A 24,026-nucleotide genomic window follows, 5' to 3' on the forward strand; every position below is an offset into this window, starting at 1 on the left:
GTAATTGTGTAGAGGAAGTGGAAGTAGGAGTTAAGCCCCTGCGGGTCACTTTAAATTGTACTATTATAGCTAGCCCCCTAATAATTCAATCAACTCCCCGCCTATAGGGATATGCTATAATTTGTTATGAAACGTAACTCGTCGAGTGAAAAGTACAAATGAGTAAAATGCATCGTTTCTCTAACAAAGATTTGATTTCCATAGTAAAATTAAAGCAATAACATAGTACATGTTCTGTACATATTTTAATAAATGAAAAATAGTTAGAAATTGAGATTATGATTTCAATCATTGATATTGTATGTAAGGCATCAAGGCCGTATCTAAAAAATTTTTTCGGGAGGGGTCCAAAACATGTATATTGTAATTTTATTGAATTTAGATTTTAACTTTTGATATTTGGTTAGAAATTAGACAAAAAAAGATTTAATCTTCTTTTATTAAATTTAATAGCTTATTTTCATATAATATTATGATATAAAATCAAAAGCAGTCAATGATTAATTGAAGCTTAAGTTATTTTTGACTGAAAATATTTATGTTGGTATAAATAAGTATTTTAAACATTCGTAAAATATTGAAGAAATGTCAGAGGGGGTTAAATAGCCTGAACCCCCTAAATACGACCTTGTAAGGCATACCTACTTGCTAATAAATCTGCGTGAACTCAAATACTTCCGGTCTAATGTTTTTTTTTTTTTTTAGAATTTTTTTACATTTGAAAGTAAACAAATAGTTTTTAAATAGAAACAAATAAATAAATAAAAGTGTAACTTAGTGTATTATTTTATTTTTAAAATATGATTGGTTTCGAATTAATAATTCATTGTTAGGTATATGCAAAGTTAATATAATTGCGACTGAATATGAAAAAATAAAAATAAAATAGTCTTGATTTTATTAACTTTATATATACCTGGCGATGGATTTTTAATTCGAAGCCAGTCGTACTTTACAAAAATAATAATACTCCAGGCTAAGCTTTTATTAATTTATTTCTATATATAAATTATTTGTTTATTTATTTATAAATTAAGATAATGTCTTGAATGACTTATTTTTAATTCATTTAGATAAAATAAAAAGATAAATATTTGTTTATAAACTAAACACAACTCTGTTCACCAATTATTTTTATTGATGTTTTCCCCTAAGATCAAAGAGATAGTCCACGTCATCGGTATACAAGAATAAACTATTAATTATAAAATATATATAATTATCTTATTGATATTTATCTATGAATACGGTTTTAGAAATAAGTTTGAATGTAACAAATAAGTAATATAGTTTGATCAAAATACAAGTATTTTAAAATAATAAATTATAAATGTATTATTGTTAAAGTCAATGGTTAGTCGACTCTGTCTTTATTGATGGAAATTATCCCGATTGTTTTTCAACAAAAAATATAATAATAATAATAATAATAATAATAATAATAATAATAATAATAATAACAATAATTATTAATATTATTATTATTATTATTATTATATTATATATTATTATTATTATTATTATTAACACAGTACATTTGGAACATATTTAATTGGATAAAAATACATGATATAAACATTTATAACTTCAGTAGTTAAATAATCACAGTTTAAAATTAAAAAATTAAGTCACCCACCCATTCGCTGTACTTTATTTAAATACTAATTATTAGACCTTTTTTTTTTTCTATCTGATTCTTATTTATGTACAGCAGTGATTCTTATCCTTTTTTCATTCATGTCAACTTTAGCCACTAGAATTAAACACCGCGTCACCCTAACATCAAAATAATAAATAATCTTAACTGTGTATTTTAGAATAATTCTTGAAATAACAAAAATAATAAAAACAGAAGAATAATAACAGAAGAAAACAGTAGAACACCTACAATTTATTGAGATGCATTGTTCAATAAACATTGATATTATAAAGTTTATACTTAAAATTAAAAAAAAAAAAAAAAGAGAAAATTTTTTAAAGATTTTTATACTTGTTATTTATTTTATTTGTATATAATAATACTACATATCTAATGACTGTAAAATAACTAACGACCCCGGTTAAATCGATAAAAAAATCGATAATACATCGATTTTGCGTTAATAACAATACTGCACGTATTCATTGGATCTAAATAATATAAAGATGTAAACTTAAAGGTATGCTATTTACATGACTGTTGTGGTAATAATATGGTTTTATTAAAATTAATTTTTTTCTAATTGTTTTCCTTTTCCTGTGGAGATTTCGTGTCACCCCTACACTGTGTCCATGTCACCCTTGGGTGACATGTCACCCCGGTTGAGAACCATTGATGTACAGTGTATATAATTTTAACTGTTGAGTTATAATAATTTTAATATTATAAGCTTTTATATAAAAATGTACCCGATTAGATTTTATTACAACCGTGTTTTGACCTATTCCCGATTTTATTTTATTTTATTTTTATTGATTTATTCGAATCAATGTATTAGCACCGGTTATGTATACCATCTCACGTTATTTGAATTCAACAAAAAGTATGCAATTATGAGGTAGTATAAGATAATGTGCAGTCTACGATAGTGGTGATACAAATTCGATAAGAACGGATCGAACGGTATTACTCGTTTGCGCAAGTGATGTTGAGGATTTTGATAAATTTTAATTACTTTTGAAATGTACTAACAATATTGATGCGTAAAATTATTAAACGTTCTCGTTCCACTTGAAAATCTTCAGTTTCTTTTTTCTGGTCTTGTGGATTTCAATTTTGTGATTTATGTTTTCAAAGTTTTTATAATTATATTTATCACAAAAAAATATGCGTACATGAGTTATGTAACTAAACTTTACAATCGAAGAACCAAAATATTTTTTGTTTTAATTTTGTAAAATTACATTTATTAAATTTAATAATACCCATTCCTAATATTAATTACTTTTGTGCATAGTTTTTAATAATTTATCACAAATACACGTTTGTACATTATCATCATGGATAAATAAAAATATATTTTAACTATTTAGCAATAAGTAAACACATATATATTACACGTTCAGATAAAATAAGCTCCATATTCTAGTACTAATATTCAAGTCCAAATAAAAATTACACAATAGTTATATTGACATTCATAACTAATAGCTTATAATATTATAGATAAAAAATTATTCATTAATTTAAATTTATTATGAATATTCCTTCGACGTTAAAAAATTTACCTTTTACCAACAATGTTTATAATAAGTTTTGATAATCAGCTACTTGTTAAGTACCAGAAGAAAAGAACGAACAAATTAAATTTACGTGGATGAATACGTGATTAAAATAAAAAATAAAGCTTATCACGGTATTTACTTTTGAAAACGTGACGTTAAAATGTTCAGACTTTGATCCTAGCCTATTACTATGAAATTTGATACAGGTGGGTTCATAATTGAACAGTTCCTACACAAAATTAAGTTGTCAGTTGAAAAAGAAAAAGTCCAAAAGTTCGAATGGTCAGTAGTTTCCCATCGTTCACGTCGTATATCAGCGTAAATCAGTGATCCCCTAACACTTTTCGATTGCGGCATACTATGGAAAAATATTTACTATTTTCCAAATATACAGTAATTCATTTTGGAAAAGAAAAACATAGACGTGAATGAGAAACGCAGTTTTAAAAGTTTTTCAAATATAATAAAATCTATAGTTCAAATATCATATCCGTCATATTATATCTTTAAAATATTATTTTTCTTTCATAATCAAATTATATTTAACGATTTTTTATGATTCTTAATGAAATATTAATCTTTAGACAACGCGAGTAGAAATAAAACAAATTATACCACTAACAGAAAATATTCATCGAGATAGAGAAGTAACTTCTTATTTGATTGATAACTTTCTTAATATTTTATAATAAAAAATAAAGAAATATTTTCCATCTTTGCCACTTAACAAATATGATTATGTTCGCAATCTTCCGGCAATAACATAAACTATAACTCATCTAGGATTAATAGAATAAGAATCACTTTTAGAATTGTAGTTAGACCGTTCTTGAAATTTTCAATTTTGGAGTTTAATAAATATATATTATTCAATAATTGCAAAAAAATAAATAAATACGTTCTTAACATTTCCTATATAAAGCTTCCATAAACTTGGGTTCCATTTTAACTAATATTATAAATAAAAAAAGATAATAACTATTATCAATTGAACAAAAAATGTGACCATGTTTGTTGTCGATTCCTCGTCAAATTGACTATTTTGCAAATAACATCAAACACGTATTTCGCATTAAAATTGTATACAATTAGAATTAAAATTATAATATAACACTGACTTTATTTAATTTATACATTTTTTTCCGGTATGCTGAAAACTATCTAAATAATTTGATAATGGATGATGTATTTTTATAAAAATGTGTTGTTTAGTCGATTCTGTGGAGAGTAAAATACTCTAAAAGGGAAATAAAGCCCAGCAGATCATCATTTATTTACAAGTTACGTAATGGGCCGGTCTAAGGCCAAGTCGTTTAATCGACCGGCCGAAGAAGGTGGATACATTTTCCTCTATATCACTCGCACAATAAAACTCCCCTCACATATACAGTCGTGAAACAGACTAGATGCCCATTGTTTTTCGTTTCTTAAACATACGAATTTTTAATATTGTACTTTCATTGTTAACTGTACAATAAATAATCATGTATCAGTCATAAAAATATAAAATTCTCAAATTAATTATTAACTGTCATAAAATCGCTATGATTACTCGTATACCCACATTCATATTCTTGTCCAAAATAAATTAAATGTAATGTTATTAGTAAAACCCCGATATTTTGTTAGGACGATTACTGCGTTAGGATCACTGAATTCTATCATTTATATTCAAACAATACGTCTATTGTGTTTATTTTATGCTTTGAAGTCCGTTTTCGTAATAGTTTTTCCAACTAGTTGTAAATCAAACTTTTTGTTTGGAGAAAAAAAATTCTAACACGAAGAACGGATTAAATATTTACAACTCCCTCAGGGTAATACTTGTTTTAAGTTCTAGTAGAAATATTCAACAAACTGTTGAATAATATTATAATTTGAGTAAGTCGGAGTTTATTTACTGGGAGGGAGAGGATGAGTTGCGATTATCTTTTTAGTAACGAAAATATAAATACGAATAATTGCATATTTTTTATAGAAATATAATATACGACTTCTGTGAAGTCGTGTTCTCGTTAAAGACATTCCAACTTGGCTTAATGAGTAATAACGGTAAACGACGAATAACAAAATTAGATGGAACTGATATTATTGTGAATATACTATTATTCAGAACAAATAACTAATTTGAACGATAAAAAAAATATTGAATTCAACGTGTGTCAACTAACACATCGAAGAGAAAACATATAATACTATATATATATATATATATATTATAAATAAACATTGGAAAACAAACATATAATAAATATGTACAGTACAAGTCACATATCATCATATACAATACATATATGGTACGCATAATCAATTCATAGCAACAAAATATTACATCGTTGAAGTTAGGTAGAGCAGAAAGCTACTTAAAAATAGCTCTCTTTGAAAACAAGTGTGCAATAATATGATCACAATATTGTTTTGTATTAACTCTTTTTGTAACATCGAAAAAATTAAACTATATCTTAATGTTTGATTATTCTATGTAAATATTTTCCAGCCGAATAAAATCACATACATTTTAAAAATACTAAAAAAAAAAAACATTAAAAATTCAAAAACGGTAATAATGTCCGTATTACATGATAAATATTTTTGGGGGAATACTTTTCTATTAAAAATTGACAATATATTGTAAATGCAAATGAAAAGATTGACCTTAATTTGTATTTGTACGCTCAAATATGTATTAAATGTATTATTGTTACGACAATTGTATAGTAAACAATTGAACAAAAATGACTATCAGCCAGCGATCTATATAAGCAATCTGGCTACATAACTGTTGCATTATTGTTGTTCCTAAAACAGCATAAATATGTATAAATTATAACAATGATATTCTGATGATCATGATTCTAAAGAAACCGTAATAAGGTGATCGAAATTAGTTAGATTAGTTAACCTAGACGTCGTGAGATATTTCGGTCGTTGGTGAACGTTGACGTCGAAGAACCCTTGTTTGAGCGAGGTCCTGAATCCAAAATTAGTCAAGGTAACCACACTTTAACTGGCACCGGATATAAAATATCAAAGAAAAAATTGGACTGTATTAAATTATAAAACTTTATTATTAGAAATTCATCATTATTCATGAACGAACTAGTTCAATTGAACTATTCACCTAAGTGACCGGTTTCGTACTAGGTCACTTTTGATGAATGACTCGTTCACCGTTCACCGTTCACTTTGTACGAGCTAGTACCTTAATTGTTCATGAACGATTCGTTGATACAGAGTTATAATTATTGAACTAGTTCGTTCATGGACAATTCTTTGATACGGAATACGTATTCATACGAACGGATTGTCAAATATATGAACGATGAACGACTGAACTAGTTCACCTTAATGAACAATATGACTCATCTCTAATATTTAAAACGCGACAACAACCAACGTATTAAAAAAAAAAAGAGAAACTGAACAAGACACTAATAATATAATCGAGCAACCGATTAAAATAAACTGTGTCTACCTGGTAATGATGGGGTGAATTTATAGCCAGTCGTCAACGGATTAGAAGCCGGGTGTAGCGATAGGTTAGTTCTAAAAAAATCAAGACAATATCTATGATAAGGAGACGTACTGTACCTGTCCGTCTCGAATATTCTAGAAAAATCAAGACTATTTTCGTCAATTATCGAACTGTACCCAACAACCATGATGTAATATTTTTTGAGTGGTGATCCGTCCTCGTGGGTATCGTGTTCGAACCCGCGCGCTTGAACCATACCGCTGCACTGCGGTGTTGTTCGATAGCATTAAAATGACTAAGCGATGATTAACATCTTGCATATGTTTTCTAAACACAGCGTAAAACTACTCATGTGAAAAAGTATTTATCTATGTACGAGTACGTATATCATTGGTATTATTATTTGAACTCACGTATTACACTACCTGTACTTTATAGGTGAACCCTTTGTTGAAGTCGGAGAGTAACAATTTACCTAAATTGAAATACAATGTTTTATTGTTAGAGATTCATTTGCATGCCAGAAATATTATATTATACTACCAACGTTTATTGATATCCACAGTTTAACGGACATCACACGAGTCCGTAGTTTACACTTTCATGTTACAATTTTTAAAATGTTGACAATGATGAAATACCAAAAGGCGATTTAATTTAAAATAAACTGTGCTTTGGGCAAAAATTGTTGCAAATGTTTTGTAAATTTAAATATGAAATCGGTAATACAAATGGAAATCTTTTGTAGCGTTTTATTTTTACTTATTTAATGCGTTCGTTGATTATTGATTGTTCCAAATTATGATTCTTTTTATATGGTTATTTGTTTTACCACAAAAATAAAAATATAATAGAAAAAAAATAGCTTATAAAATTCGTTGTTGATTTTTGAAAATCAAATATTTTAACGGAAAACTTACTAAAATTTAGTAATCGGTAATTGAAGATGATTCATCAAAACAATTGATTTGCACCGAAAGAAAAATAACTATTAGTCAAAAAAAGGATTCAGTATAAAATATAAAAACTATTAAATAATAACTTGAATAATACCATTATAAAATGACCGACCATATTTTATTGTTTATAATCTTGGTGATGAGAAAACATTTTTTAGAACAGAAACTTGTTGCCAGAGCTTGTAGTACAATAATAACCGTTTAGGCGGAAGATAAAAATCCACATTATGGTAATTTAACGATTTGCAACATTTACTCTACGTTCAACAGTTAAATTATTGACTCATTATGTAGTTTCAATCTTAAAAGGGCGTACTATCTATTTAAGTGGTTAACTGATCATTAAAACTATAAATCTTTGTTGTACAAATATAAAATGTAGAAAAAAATTAAACGTAAAAAAGAAAACAACACGTGGAATAGAATTATGCATACGTTATTTTTGCACAGTATGGCATTTTAAATGTTAAAATAGCGATTTAAATATAATTTAATTATCTTATGTTTAACTTGCATCCGTTTTGTGTTTGCTTACACAATCTTGTATTGGTGCATTTCGAATCCATACAATTCCCACACACAAACGTAACTAACGAATAATAAAGTATCGTATTCAGTAACATCTACCTTCAATTATTACTGTAGTAAACTCTGTGAAGTATATTGAAGTAGTTCTTTGCCTTGCTTGGTACCCTAATATATATTATAGCTTTTCATAATGTTCATAACCCCTTTTTAACATAATTGTTTTTTCAGGCGCAATTTTCACTCAAGAAGACAAAGACAGTACTACGGAAGTAGCTTTCAAATATGCGGTTTACAGGATAAATAAGGATAAAGCAATTTTACCAAATACAACGCTTGTATACGATATAGAATATGTTTCTCAGCAAGACAGTTTCAAAGCTTCTAAAAAAGGTACGCGTTAATGTTTTATTAAACACTGTTTAATAGTATTCAACATTTCCAGCACAAAACTAATTAGAAAAACATTTAGTAAATAGGTGGATAAATATACAATAACCAATAAGTACTTTTTCTCATCTTAATACCATCCGAAAAATTGTATTTATATTTTACGAATCGAAAAAAATTAATAAAACATATTGTTTTTGTGCGACTAAATAAAATGATTTCAATAAAATAGCTCAGCTCAATTTTTATTTTAAATATTTTCAAATTTGGCTATAACTCGTTTATAAACAATGGCATTTGTAGAAAAAGAGAAATTTATTTTGCTCATTAAATCTTGAATATATTTTCCCTCTCCTCTCTGTCTCACACACTTTTATTTTATTTCGTATAGTTTCATAAAACTATTAACGTTTCAAGAATTTTCAGTTATTATATATATATATATATATATATGTGTGTGTGTGTGTGTGTGTGTGTGTGTGTGTATTTATTAATTCAAAGAATCACAAGAAAATTATATATAAAATGTATATTTAATTCGTTTAAATTTTTAATTTTGACAACTACAGATTTTCATAAATTGTTTTACATCCGCAGATTTACATCACAGCTGTTCTCGTTGAATTTGTAAAATATTTTTAATTAAACAAATAATCAAGCTGCAGTTGCTACCCTACAACTTTTCAAAACATTAATTTCTGATCAACCAAACACCAACCAAATTTAGTGGGTTATTTTTCGGACGAAAAAACTATCCTAACCAGCAGCAAATAACCCTATCAAGTTTATCTTAATGTTCAAAATAACTTCAAATTTTTCGAAACCTAAAATAAAAAATTGCAAGTTAAAATAATTAAAACTAGTCAGTTCTCTGTACTTTTACTATCCGTCAAATTACATGCGAGACCCTTTCCCTGAATTATCAACTTCTATCTACAGCCTAATGTTTACGATACCTAGGTATTCACTTTAAAACCAAAATTTCATGTTTAAATAATCTACTTCGCTTTCTTTATTCTTTATATACTCCAAAATGATAAAATTACCTAATAATTTATTAATCTAATAGCTATGAACCTAGGAAAACTATATTTAGAGCTCAGCAAAAATTTTAAATACTAATCGTATTCAAATGTTTCAATCAAAAATGCTACACCAAATTTCTAAATTACCTTTTTAAGTATCTAATATGTGTCTTCACTTTGATCTAAAGATCTCTGCAGTCATTAATTTAGCCAAATTTTATTATGAGCACTACAATAACCTGAATAGGGACAAATGGATGTCGCCGTTTGGACGTGGGGACAAATGAACGTCAAAAAAAAAAGTATATATATATATATATATATATATATTTATAAGTTATAAACCCATTGATATTTTATGTTCATAATATAACTATCTATTAATATAACTAATGGTATCGTATCATCATATCAAATCTTATCGAATTTTATCGTTTTGGCAATAGGTACCTTTTATATCAATATATATAACTTATTGGTTTTTACATTTTATAATAATTATCACACTTAATCAAAACACGGTGATACACGAGACATGACAATACACATATATAACCATGTTAGTCATGTCAAATTGCATTCAAGTGTACATGTAAGATGTCATTAATTAATTCAAATCGCGATGGTGAAGTTTTTTTGAATGAATATTTTTGACATTAAAATTTACATATTATAATAAATATAAATAACTTATTTATTTTATTTACTGATTTATATATATATTTTTTTTTTGGCGACCATTTGTTCCCACGTCTAAATGGCCACGTCTAAACGGCTACGTCCATTTGTCCTAGATTGACAATAACCGATTAAGTTACCACCCCATCCAGTTATTAGCCTAACCTACTTTAATTACATAACCATACCAGATAATTCTTAAAAAAGACTTAAAAGGCAGTGGTATCGTGATAAAGTCTTATGAATATACAAGTACATTAAAAATTAAAAAAATTAAAATGAATTAAATATTTAAACGTAAACGTGTGATAAAATAATTACTTTATTGAAGTACCTCTAATGGGAGGTTCCTTCACTCCATGATTTATGCGTGTATAATATAAAATAGGCTTAATATAATATATAAATTTCATATATTATATTAAGCCTATTGTTCTAATTGTAACAGATTGCTTAAACAATTAGAATTATGTTAAAAAAAAAAAATTAAAAAAAAAAAATAATTGTGGTTTTTCTTATTAAAGTGATTAAGCAAAAGTGTCAATTGTATGGTGTAACTAAAGCGTGTAATCTGAATTCCAAAACGTTCTTTTAGAGTGATTAATGGACACACACTGATTTTTGTTTTCAAAATAGTCCAAACACACAACGTCACAACAATAATATTATTTTATAGTCAATTTTATGAACACTCTATGGCGATATAATGACTTATAGCATTTACGAGAGTAATTTTCAATTCTGATCTTCGCATATAACTAGTAATATATTTCGAACAGCGATTATGTAATTTATTTCCTAAATACATTTTTCGTACATTATATATTTTATTTACAGATACGTGTAAACAGCACGAGATTAAAAGTGGTGTAATGAAAGGGAAGGAAGGTCAAATGTGAGTCGGTGATACTCGTTAACGGACATTTTACGTTTTTCACCAAAAATACAATGACTCGTTCGTGCATTAGAAGAAGCTTATCTATTAAATGTTAATTGTTATTTCCAACGAACATTACGCGTTTTCGAAATATTGCTTAGTAATTGTATTAATCGACTGGATTTTTTGAAATTGAATTAACTATCCATAAACACTGTTTAAGAATCGAAGGTTTCACTGATTTAATGTCGAATGTTACTTTTGCCAATATAGAAGCTATTATATAGCTTCTATAGCATATAATTAATAATATTTTAAAAAATTAAAATACCGTAAGCAATTATATCGTACTAATAACCATAAAACTGAGGTTCTTCAAAAGAATTACAACAGATGGGTCTATGTTTCGGCATATCCTGCAAGTATTTATTTTTTTTAATGAAATAATATGTTTGATTAAAACAGGAACCTAATTGAATATTTATAACTTCAAATATAGTAAAACTGTTAATTTTCACCACAAAAAATGAAGTTGGCTCTAGGATTTTTGAATAACAATATAGGAAAAGTTGGTTGACAATCTATAGGAAGAAAACATTTAAAAAAAAAAGAATGAAAAATAAATTGTTAGGGACGGTCGCTTTTATAATGTTTTTTTGTATTTATTAATTTTATTGATATCAAACAAAAGTTTTTTTAAAAATATTTATAAATAAATTTGATCAAGTCCATTATCTTATGTAAATCTACACACCAAAAATTAAAAAAATGTTCCCAGGTAAGATTACTATATGTAGTTTAATTTATTCATGTAACGATCTGAATTAAGTGTTCTCAAATGAGTAATGAATTTATAAAATATACGATAATCACTAATGGCCAAGGGAACCAACTTTGGGCTAAGCGAAGATGACCGTTAGAAAGTAACATCCTGGACGGTTACAAGTTAATACTATTAAATATATTATTAAATAAGTTTATTTTACTGATGATAAAAAATTTAACTAGTAATTATTATATTCAAAATGTTCTTGATAGAAAAATCAAACCATAAACATGTTTACGTTTTTTATCTTTTCTTACACGTGAATCGAATATCTATATTGTTATTATAGTAATATTATCTCCATTCCAAAACGAAATTAATGCTGACTGGCAGGTACGCCTTTGTGTTATTATGGTAAAACGTACACGTCGTAGCTCAATGCCGTGCCGATTGCATTCGCTATGTGTAAGCTGCAGCTAAACTGAGATAATATTTTATCGATAAGAAGAAAAATTTTACAATAATACTTACGCTACTACTATTACTACTATTACTACTACTATTGCTACGATTGCTATCACTTATACTATTATTATTACTTTTTTTTTTTTTGGCGTATACGTGGGATTTGGTTATTAATATCATTTCTTATCGGTCCGTCACACACGAGACATCACGGTGCTGGTGCTCCTGTGATATTCGAACGTGTATGTTACCCGGGAACGAGTTACAGACAGTGAGTTGAGATACGCGTGTTGCACAGGTTATGTGGTTAAAGCCGTATACCAATGTGAAACTATACATGGAACAGTATTATAGTGGAATGAGGCAAATATTACACTTGCACATAAATCATTCGAAGCTCCCATGAAGAACCCACGTTATTACAATTCTTACATACATATAGGTATACAAACATACATATATAAGTTATGATACGATTTGTTATTTTTTTTATACTCACTCGTTTATATATACATTTATAAGTAAAACGTTGAATAGCCACGCACTGCCTAATGTATATTATATATATATATATATATATATATATATATATATATGTGTTTGTGTGTGTGTGTGTGTGTACAAAAGATTTCCTGCGGACGTGGCACGGTTTCCGGAGACGAGATTTGCACACTCCAACGTTCAACTGCTATAGTATACAGTTGTTTAATGTAAATTTTCCGCTGACAATAAATAGCCCCTAGCGAGTTTATACAGTGACCGTTTCATGCTCGGTTACCTATATATATATATCCGCGATCCCGTTCGGTTTGATTAACCATAACCCACCCTGTGACGTGATCGTCGTCAACTAAATCCAATAACAAAGTAACCGATTTAGCGAGACGACTTTGAATAATATTATTCTACTATTTCCGTAGAGTTCCAGGTGCACATACGTGCACATCTCACATTTTTCGTCATAAACAGGAACGGAAACCACAAAATAATTAACATTTTTGAAAACTGATTTTTATATAAAAGATTTTAATTACTGGTTTTCAAAAACTAAAAAAAAAAGTTTACGGTTTTGGTTTCAGTATTAAAAACCAGTTATGGTTAGGTAAAGGTTTTGATTTACTACTATTTTAAAGTTACTTTTAATAGTTATATTATATATTATGTAGTTAACTTACATCAATAACTACTATTGCGAACAAAAAATAAACTTACCAGCTGTAAGCGAGAGATGAGATATTTTTATCGATCGTTATTCATAATCGCTGCCATTAATTTGATATTTGGTTAACTATTGCGTTAGATAAAGAATTTTCTTACCCTTCATTCTATAAAATTTTGATACTTAAAATAATAATATTTTATATTATTGGTTTTATATTCATGTATTTATGGAATATTTACATGAAATCATTTCAGTATTTTAAGTTCAAGCTTACTATTTTTTAAAATCTTTTAATTACTATTATAAAAACGATTTTGGTTTAGTTTATCGTTCAAATAATCTATGGTACTAATTACGGTTTTTTAAAAACGAATATTGTTTTACTGCTCTTGATCTAGTTATGATTAATATAAATTGCGATAAACTAACGATTTCTGTATCATATGATGACTGGAAACAGTGACTCATTGCCTGTCAAAAAACAAAACGGCATAATAGCTTTGTAAAGAGCTTGTCGTAAGAAAACAATTTTTCGGTAGTAGATTGAAAAATAGACGTTAAATCTTTATCTTAACAGAAAATAAGCGAAAAATGGATAATATAATTCATTTAAATCATCGTTCCTCAACCTATGGTTAGCGTACCTTAAGGTGCGCGTAATATGATTTCAAGAACCATGTGATTAATAAATGTATGATAGCTAAGTATTTAGAATTTTTTTTTTATTAGAACGTCTCATTTCAAAAATATGCAATATGATTATTATCTTATAGAAAAATAAAAGTAATTTTTTGTCGTACGAATAAAAAATATTCACATTAGTTAATTTAATAATTATATATGATATTTTATTGAAATTAATCATTATGATATAAGTAACAAATAAAAATCAATGTTATATATAAGTATATACATATAATAATAATGTTCTAACAGGCGAAATAAAAGGTCATTGAATTGGAGTAGGGTTACATGGTGATCTGATGAATGACCAAGGGATAAATGCATGAACAAAGGTCAGGAAATGCTAATCTAGATAAGATAAAATATTGTTATCTAAATACATTACATGGCCAACCACGTTACACGTCGTAGGAATACAAAGACTGGGTATAATTTATCGTAAATGTTTCGTTTAAGCAAACGAGAATAAAATTGAACGTGACTTCATAAAATTACGCGTTTTACATGGCAAACGCTGCGGTAAAACGAATCGGATCAGTACACATCACAGGCCAAACGCATTTACGGCTTCTATATATACATGTATACTTCACCGCAAACGTCTTGGCGAACACCGACTAATCTTGAGCTACGACCTCGACCGAAACATGAATTTAAATATATCACGCGCAGCACAATCGGCTCTCGTCAAAACAGCTCAACGGTATAAATCATATTTACTTGCCGGGACTTTTAAAAATTAAGCTTCTGTACCAACACGGTGTGAGTCGCGTGAAAACCACGTTATGTTATTTACCCGGAAAATCACCAGTTTTCACGGAATATTTCTAGTTTATTTAAAAATAGATTATTTAACCAAAATTATCGAATTTCAATAGGCTGTAACTTCCAAACTAATGGTCTGCGCCAATTTTCGTCTGCACCATCGTTATTAGCGTTAAAAGATACATAAAGTGACATGAGAAAAAATCTGAAATTTTTGGTGCCCGGTAAAGTAGAAATATACCGTTTTCATTTTGGATAACCACCGGACCCGTAATATATTTATTGATTCGTTCAAAAAATAAATGAATAAATAAAAATAATAAATAAAAATGAAAAACAATTTTCGTGATTCCCTTGCAGACTCGGTGAGTAACAAGTCTATAATCTTGTTAGTTCGATTTCAAACCGAACCAATTGATGAATATTTTTTGTATTATCACATGCCAAACCATTTTGCGTGTTGGACACTCGTCCGTACGATTTTACCGAGTTTATCTGCAAGAAACACTGCTACTCCGTTGCAAACTTTACTATTATAAGAGCGAAAAGTATGCTTCGACCTAGTGCAAATTTGAAAAAACATTACAATCTAAACGAATTGCTTGTTCGCACGCTTTCTCAATTCGACAAAACCAGTCTTTTTCACGTCCGGAGTTGATAACGTGATTCACAAAACATGCGCAATTTGTTCGAAACTCAATTTTATGTCGGTCTGATTCTTGGTACTTACCACATCGCGTAGACGATTGAATACAAATTCGATATGGATAACGGGAATTTCTCCTACGTTCAATTTTGACTCGAATAAACGACACTGTGAGTTCCGACGGTATTGACATTTTGACTCGTTGAATGTAATATTAATGAATGTAATATTAGTGAAAAATATGTTTCTTGTCGTGATTTGATTGACCGATTGAAGTATTTTTTAACACGTTTGCGTCATGCCTCTTTGGTACTCCGATTGCGGTGGTCAGATTTTTTTGGTGACTTTAAAATAAAGTATAAATCATAAAATTGATAATTTAGCAATTAACAGTTATACGTTTTTTGGTATTACATTTTATTGTTACCGAAGTAATAATAAAAGTGTCAATAAACCAACTCCACCGCAATGTGATTTCTCGAATTCTGCGTTTCCATTCTCTTACTGATGGGTTCCAAGTATAATGAATCGGTATTTCAATAAACAGAAAATTTTTTGGAAATTAATTTCTTGAATAGAGGTCAAAAAAATAGGTCATTGCCGTTTTTGGTGTAGAAGACAGTAGATTTTAGAAATTATTTTCAGTAAAATAGACATGTTAAAAATTTTCTAAGTGCATTCTGAGACGTATAACGGTGGTTTTACTTTCCGTTTTTTTCGATTGTTATAGCAGCAACAAAACAACAGCTGCCCATTATGTATGACCTTATCAGATATATAGTTCTAGATACTTCTCTTTTTTTTACGACAAAAGGTATCTTATGTTTCTTATGTATTCTCCAAAATCTATATCATCTCCGTACCAAATTTCATTAAAATCATCAAAAGTTACGGAATCCATCGAATACGCTAAATATTAACTGTAATAAAAATTCGACATATTCGGTAAACTTTATAAGAATTTTATTTCATATGAACTTTATAAATCTCAAAAAAAATATGAATCAAATAAAAAAAATTTAAAAAATAATAAGAATGCCCGTTCAAATTGTAAGACTTACTTTAAAATTTTAATTCTGACAACGAAATCCAAAGACATCTGGTCTTAAAACATAAAATCGATATCATTAATAATATTGAGTATTAATGTAAAATTGTATGCACGCGGATAAGATTGGTTGATTATGAATACATCATATTAAACGTTTTTTATTAGAAATATATGGTTAGTTTCTGGCACAACAATTATCTACGACTTATTATCTAAATTATTTTACCGGTGTTGCAATAATAGTAATCATCATTCATTAAAAATCGGGATATAACTTGACGTACACTTTTACTTTTGAAAGCATGGTATTGATCTTCTGAGATATTCATCCAAAGCATGCGAGTCACTATAGAGACTAGACATTCAGGTAAAACTCGTTATATCAATAAATTATTCATATATATATATATATATGAAAATACTTATTCCTCTATAACAGATATATAAATAAATGCTATTGCATCTGTAAAAATATTTAAATTGAGGAGGGATCACTCAGTATTAACTACGGTCAAAAAATACTTTCGTTAAAATCAACATAAATTTACTTTAACCCGTAAAACTTACCGGTCAGATCTACCGAGCTCACATCTCATTGTGTCACCCACATCCACAGATACCCGAATCCGGTGAATATTTTAGTCCAAATAGTGTAAGTTACATTGCTGGAAATAATGTACACTCAGTTCAATATACTTGATTGCTATGAAATACCCAGAACACAGAGCCACCAATTTCTCATTTACAAACGTACATCGTATGCCATTATTTTTATTATATATCTACTATAAAATCAATGGTTACAAGTGTGTTTCCAATGAATTTTCGCGCATATGCTGTCGCAGTATATGCAATATGGTTATATTATAAATTAAGCTATACATAGACTTAATACTACTACTACTACTACTACTATTATATAACAATGTTGAAAATTGTAGTTTTTCGTTATATATAAATAAATATATATATTAACATATGGATATGTACGAGAGATTGCAACAAAAAGCAATTTTGATAACCAAAGAGTCTAAGTCCCTTATTTGTGTATATTCCCTCTGATGGTAAATCTATGAAATTCTAACATTTTGTTTTAATAATATCCCCGCTAGGTAATCTCATTTAATAAGACTATCCGTTCTCGTGCACTACTCCACTGTTCCATTTTCAATATATATATATATATATTATTAAATATAATTTTAATATCACTGATCCCGGCTTCGTCGTGGCTACGAGCAATATTTTTACAGCCGCATATGCAGCATAATTATCGAAGTTGATTGTAAAATATGAAATGGCGATTTTATACGAAATATATTACATAAATTACGTATTAAATTTAAATATTTTTTTTTTTTTTTTAAGAAATTTACAATGCAATATTATTAAAATACATTTTTCTAATCAATTATTTTAATTCGTATAAGGTTATAATAAGGAATACATTAATTTATTTAACATCTATCATTTTCACTCAAAACCATAAATCTTAAATCCATCATAAAAATAAAAATAAATATTTATAACTTAGATCTAGGTTGTATAACTCGAGTATTGAAATAAAAATCTTTAAACAAAATTCAGTTACTCCATATTCAGTTAGTTGCTATAGTTAGGTTTTCTTTTGTCAATAAATGTAGCACATGATATAAACAAACCACATTTTTCTCAACGATTTACATTTATGAACGAATTTTATTCAGTAATGATAAATTATAAAATATTCATACCCACTTCACGTTCATACAAATTTTTTCAACAAAAAATGTTCCATCATCATATTGAATGTTATTACAAGAAGTAATTTCTTATAAGTATTTCTTATACAGAAACCAGTTATCTGTGTAACCTTAAGAAATATTATTATTATGAAGATTATAAACTGGGTAATAACAAAAATACAAACGATAACATTTTTCTATTTATTTATTTCAGGAGATTTCAATTCATATCAACATAAATTTATTAATATAATTAAATTTAACTTCTTAATATTTGTTTTATTTTTATTTTTTTTCTTAAATATAACTGTGATTATAAATGTTAATATTTACAATAACAGCATTTTCTTAAGTACCAAACCAATAATAAATATTTTGTAACCATACAGAAAAAAACCAATTGATTTGATTTCAAATAATTGCAAATTATATTCTTAAGATTTTATATTTTGACCAATTAAATAATTTTCTATAAACAATAATATAATTTCTAATCTTAATTAATAACCTTTGTAATAAAATTAGTATTACGAAAAAATAACTACCACGATATTAAAACTACGATAGTAAATAAACGCATTTCTCTCAATTTTGTTTCTGCACTTGAACATTGTATTTTACCAATCGATTCCTATAATATTTGTATAGTAAAATAGCGTAAAATTAAGCCACGTATTATACTTATATTATGTTATGTTATACAATTATACTTTATTATATAAATTTTGACTACATTCGTGTTATTTTTATTTTTATTACTTTTATCATATAATTAATATGATATGTACATTCATACTTTAATTAGAAATATTAAACAAAGACCAAAGTCACGGTTTCGAGTTTCACTAAAGATGCTCTTAAAATGGAGAGACGGGAATGGATGCGCGTTTGAAGTTCATTAGTTGATTAAAAACTAACATAAATCTTGCAGTTATATTTAAAATCGTGTAATTTAATAAATTTAATTGCACTACTAACTGAAAGCGTATAATAATATATTAATTCCAACCTAACATTAATATTATAATAAATTATGGTCTATGATACTATAATGTACAGTTTTGTTGATAGTATAAAGTAAAGAGAATCGGATTGAAACCGAGTAAGCTCGTCATGTTTTTAATAAATCTTTATTTTTAATTAACTTTTTCACTAAATGTACCACTTAACATGTGCATAACACGCGACTCGAGATCAAAAAACGCACAAAACATCGTCAGTTGCTTGAACCTTTTATATAACACATGTGTATAATAATGTATTGTGACACAAATATCAACTTTCGCATCGTTTTGTAATGAGTACGGAGCTTCTCGGGAACGCCATCGTCGGTTAATGGACTTTAATAATTTACTGCCTGATTCAATATGGTATTAAGCGAAAGATCATTGTCCACAACATATTATAGAATGCGATTTTCCGTATGGTATGTTCAATGAAGGGTATTCTATTTTAGTATTTTACTACGGAAAATAAATACTATAATAACTGTAACGCGTAACTGTAACTGTAACTAAGATCAGAGTAGATCAACCTGTTGTGTTTACACATCAGTAATGCGTTACTCAATCGAGTACACTGAACTAAATTAATAAAAAAAATTAGCGAAATGTTTTTGAATTTTTTTTTTTAGTGCTTTTTAAAAACTATACAACGTCGGGAAAATTTTAAAACGAACTTCTAGCAGAAACTCCTATATTTTTACAAAAAACAATGTTTTATTTACTAATACGATTACGTTGATTTCGTACAATATAAAATAAATCTTAGGCACTCGAATTCGTGGAAAATGTATGGATAACAGGAATAAAGAGAGAAAGAGAAGGAGAACAAGTGGATATACGGCGATGTAAACGCTTAATGACTAAAACAGTGAGAGTTAGCATAGTTTAATTATAATAACAATTAAAACCTGGTATAATTGCGTTAAATTATTGATAATCACCGAATTTTCTCGAAACGGTTTTGTACAAAACAGTTTGGTGTTAATTATACTTCATCAATGCTGCAATGAATTGAATATTACAATCACAGTTTTGCTGCTGAATATTGAAAACGTGCAGTGACAGTTATATTCAACCAAAAGAGTACTGTAATATTGGTGGGGTGAAGAACGTTCGTAAAAATATGCCGTAATAATGGTAATGAAAAGCACTACGTAGTGGATAACTATTTTTTTAAAAAATGCCTAGTAAAAGTATAATCGACCACTCATCTAAAATTTAATAACAAATAAATTTAATTTTCAATAATATAATACATCAGTGGTTAAAAAAAAAAAAATCTTAATAAATATATAGAAAACTAAAAATGAATAAAATAAAATAATTGTAACGTTTTTATTATTTGATCAACACTTGTTAATCTTATGCATCCATGGCCTTCAAATCTAATGCAGTTTATGTAAAATATTAAATGCACTTATACTGCTATGAATTATATTTATATACCATATTACTATTTTTGAATTAAAAATAAATAAAATGATGTGTCATATAGTGTTTATCATTATTACTGTATTACTAACCAGAAAAATTTAATCAAATTTTGGCTACAGATAAGACATTGAGTTTTTTCTAAAAAAAGGTCAGTAGAGCCTATCCATGAGCATGCTTTATTCTTGGCTCCTAAAGGAATTTTAAACAATTCACTATGTTTCTACAAACAATTTAAAAATAATTTGTAAACTTGTATTTGCTTATGCGTGGAAACCAAAATAAAAATTATCTTTATTTATAAATTAAGTGTTTATATTTTGATACCGATTTTTAATATTAAATATCATGAAAATGTATGAGTAACTTTTTTTTTTTTTTTGTACTGATAAATATAAATTTACAGATAAAATAACCATTAACAAATGGTTAATTTGTTCAACAGTCGTAAATAAATGATAACAAACGGATGATGGATAGACACAACGGGGATATAGGTTCTAAATTTATGTTGAGAAAACTAATAATTGATTAAAATCAAATCCTGATGAGAATAACATCAATCTGATATTTTAATATAGATTTTAATTTTATATCTATATGATTATCTAATAATTTAATGTTTACGATCAAAATGCATAATCAGGTCTTTCATATTCTAGTTTCTACAACTGAAACGTAGTTAATATTATTACAGTCACCGTTTTAAAAAACTACTTATATTTTTATTTAATTTTCATAGAAATCATTTAAACATTAATGCATAAAACATAATAACGGTTTTTACATAATATTAAGGTCATGTGGTGATTGCATTTTAATTTACTTTTATTTTTTTCTCCACGTACATGTACCACACATGACTATTGCAAAGGAGTGCGAAAATTCTAAGCTAAGAGACATGAAACAAAGCAAAAATTGGCAAAAAATACTCGTGGTTAAAAAAAAAAAAAAAAAAACGTAGATATAATACTTTTGTATTTAATTGGTGTCGAGCATAATCCAGCAAGTATACAAAAATTTCTTATTTTATGTTTGGTTTTATCAGTTCTGCCGAAGCAACATTTCGTGAGGGGAGAATCAGTGGGAATATATTTTAACAGAAAATGTGACACATTTGTTTAAATATATATCTAAAAAAAGTTTTAAAGGAATGAACATAAAAACCGTCAGATAGACATTCTTCATTATTTTTTTCTGAAAAAGTACATTGTATCTAAATGAATTAAAGAAATAAGCTTGAGAAGTCCAAAGTACTTAATATTATATTTATATGTTATAAAAATTACTTTCAAAATATTGTAAACAGAACATCTTAGCATAAACCAAACGAAACATTTCTATATAACAAGATCAAGATCCAATTATATTTTAACTGCAATGATAGATATAGAATATAGAAATTATTAAAAAATAAAATATTTCGATTAGCTGAATTTTTTTCTAAATTACCCAAGCACGAATTGATTTTTTTTTTTAATATGTTGGTGATTATTTCATTCCGAGGTGTGTATCTTAATAACCAATGTTAGGTCATTATTATAAAACTAATTTAAGTAAAGATTTATTTTTTTTAATGAAATCATCTGCTCATACAATATCAAGTTATATTCAATTTTTATTGTTAAGTATTTATTTAGTTTAATATATTTATCACAAATAGAAACAAATAAATATAAATAATAATATAAATAAATGCACATAATAAATATTACTGTTGGGTATTAGTCATTAATTATTCAATACAGACATCAAACATTTTTTTACAAATTCATTTTTTTCGGTATTAAAATTAATGCTGTGATGTTGTGTGATTTTAAAATATTATAAATGAATTTGTATAATTTCTGTATATATTCCGTTTTGCTCCGATCTTGATAAAAAGTTGATCTCCAGTTGTGAACTTTTGAAAATAAATGAAACTTAGCGTATTATGATATATGCATAAATTATATCAGAAAATTGTGTTGGTCAACAATGATATAAAGTAGTGAAAAAAAAATGATTTAACACACGATACAACAATGATTCGACAATATCGCAAATTAATAATAAAGTATATAAAAGGATTAATGAAAATATAAGGATAAATATATTTTAATATGAGAAATTTTAATTTTATAATTTATGATAATAATTTATAAAGGTTTTCTCTTTCTAAATAATAATAATATATATATATATGTATGAATATGTTTGATTTCCTTTTCCAAATCATATATGTATTTTTTAAAATCTGATTTATAATAGTATCCAATATTTATATTATTTAATCAGTATAAAAAATGTAACTAAAAACATTTTAAGTTAATATGAACAGAAATCAATAGCAAAATATTTCTACAGTACTTTTATTATTATCTTAACTTTAAACACTTTTCAACAATTAACGTCTGGCTGGCTACTTGATTTCTTATGTATCGACATTTTTAAGTATATTTTATTTAAAAAAATAAAATAATACAAAATAAATCTTTCGCAATTTAGAAAACTAAAACAAAATTCTTTGAAAGTATTTAAAAGCAAGTTATTTATTATCACAAAAACTTGATGTAACAAAGACATTTAAATAATTATATTCATACACAGAGGAAAAATTTATTATTGAACATTATACTCACCAGTTTCTATTGAACAAATTTTTTTAGAAATTATCGTGATTTAAATTAGTAGCAATATTTATAAACAAGAATTTAGTCTCCGAATTAAAAGTGTAGAAATACGTCACCACTAATTGTAATTAGAATTTTTCATGTCTAACACTTGAATGCCTTTTTACAACATGGTAAATATAAGCACCGGGGATAATAATTTAGTACATAAAACAGAATTGTAAAACGTGTATCACTTACCCGACTTAATATGAGTAATTTTATGTTTATCATCATTGTATTTTAGTCTGATTTGTTAAAAAATAAAACTGCAAAGTTGATTGAGATAACACTGAACCATTAAACCGTTATATCATAATAACATATTAAATATTCCAGTTCAGACTATTATTATAATACAAAATTTGAAAATATTTTGACACCATGAAAATTAACAAGTTAAAAACTTTTTGTAAACATTGAAGTACGTCAATCAAACTATTACAATATTATTTTATCGTTAACAGTTTGCTTTATAAAAATATATAGAATCAAAGTACTAAGTGCTTATCGATAGACACTCAATTAATGGATAGAGCTGGTA

General features: G+C 26.9%; 1 protein-coding gene across 4 annotated transcripts in view; it reads left to right on the top strand.

The window, feature by feature from the left end:
* Positions 1–24,026, top strand: part of LOC112679631 (glutamate receptor ionotropic, kainate 2) — a 320,107-nt gene that overhangs the window by 164,279 nt on the left and 131,802 nt on the right. For all 4 annotated transcript variants that reach the window (XM_025549517.1, XM_025549519.1, XM_025549520.1 and 1 more), the window contains one exon: positions 8,395–8,556. In XM_025549517.1, the coding sequence (XP_025405302.1) occupies positions 8,395–8,556 (162 nt within the window). The remainder of the gene's footprint in view (positions 1–8,394; positions 8,557–24,026) is intronic.

The sequence above is a fragment of the Sipha flava genome, unplaced genomic scaffold, assembly GCF_003268045.1.
Source record: "Sipha flava isolate LNK unplaced genomic scaffold, YSA_version1 165_pilon_pilon, whole genome shotgun sequence".
In the NCBI taxonomy this organism is placed as follows: Eukaryota; Metazoa; Arthropoda; class Insecta; order Hemiptera; family Aphididae; genus Sipha; species Sipha flava.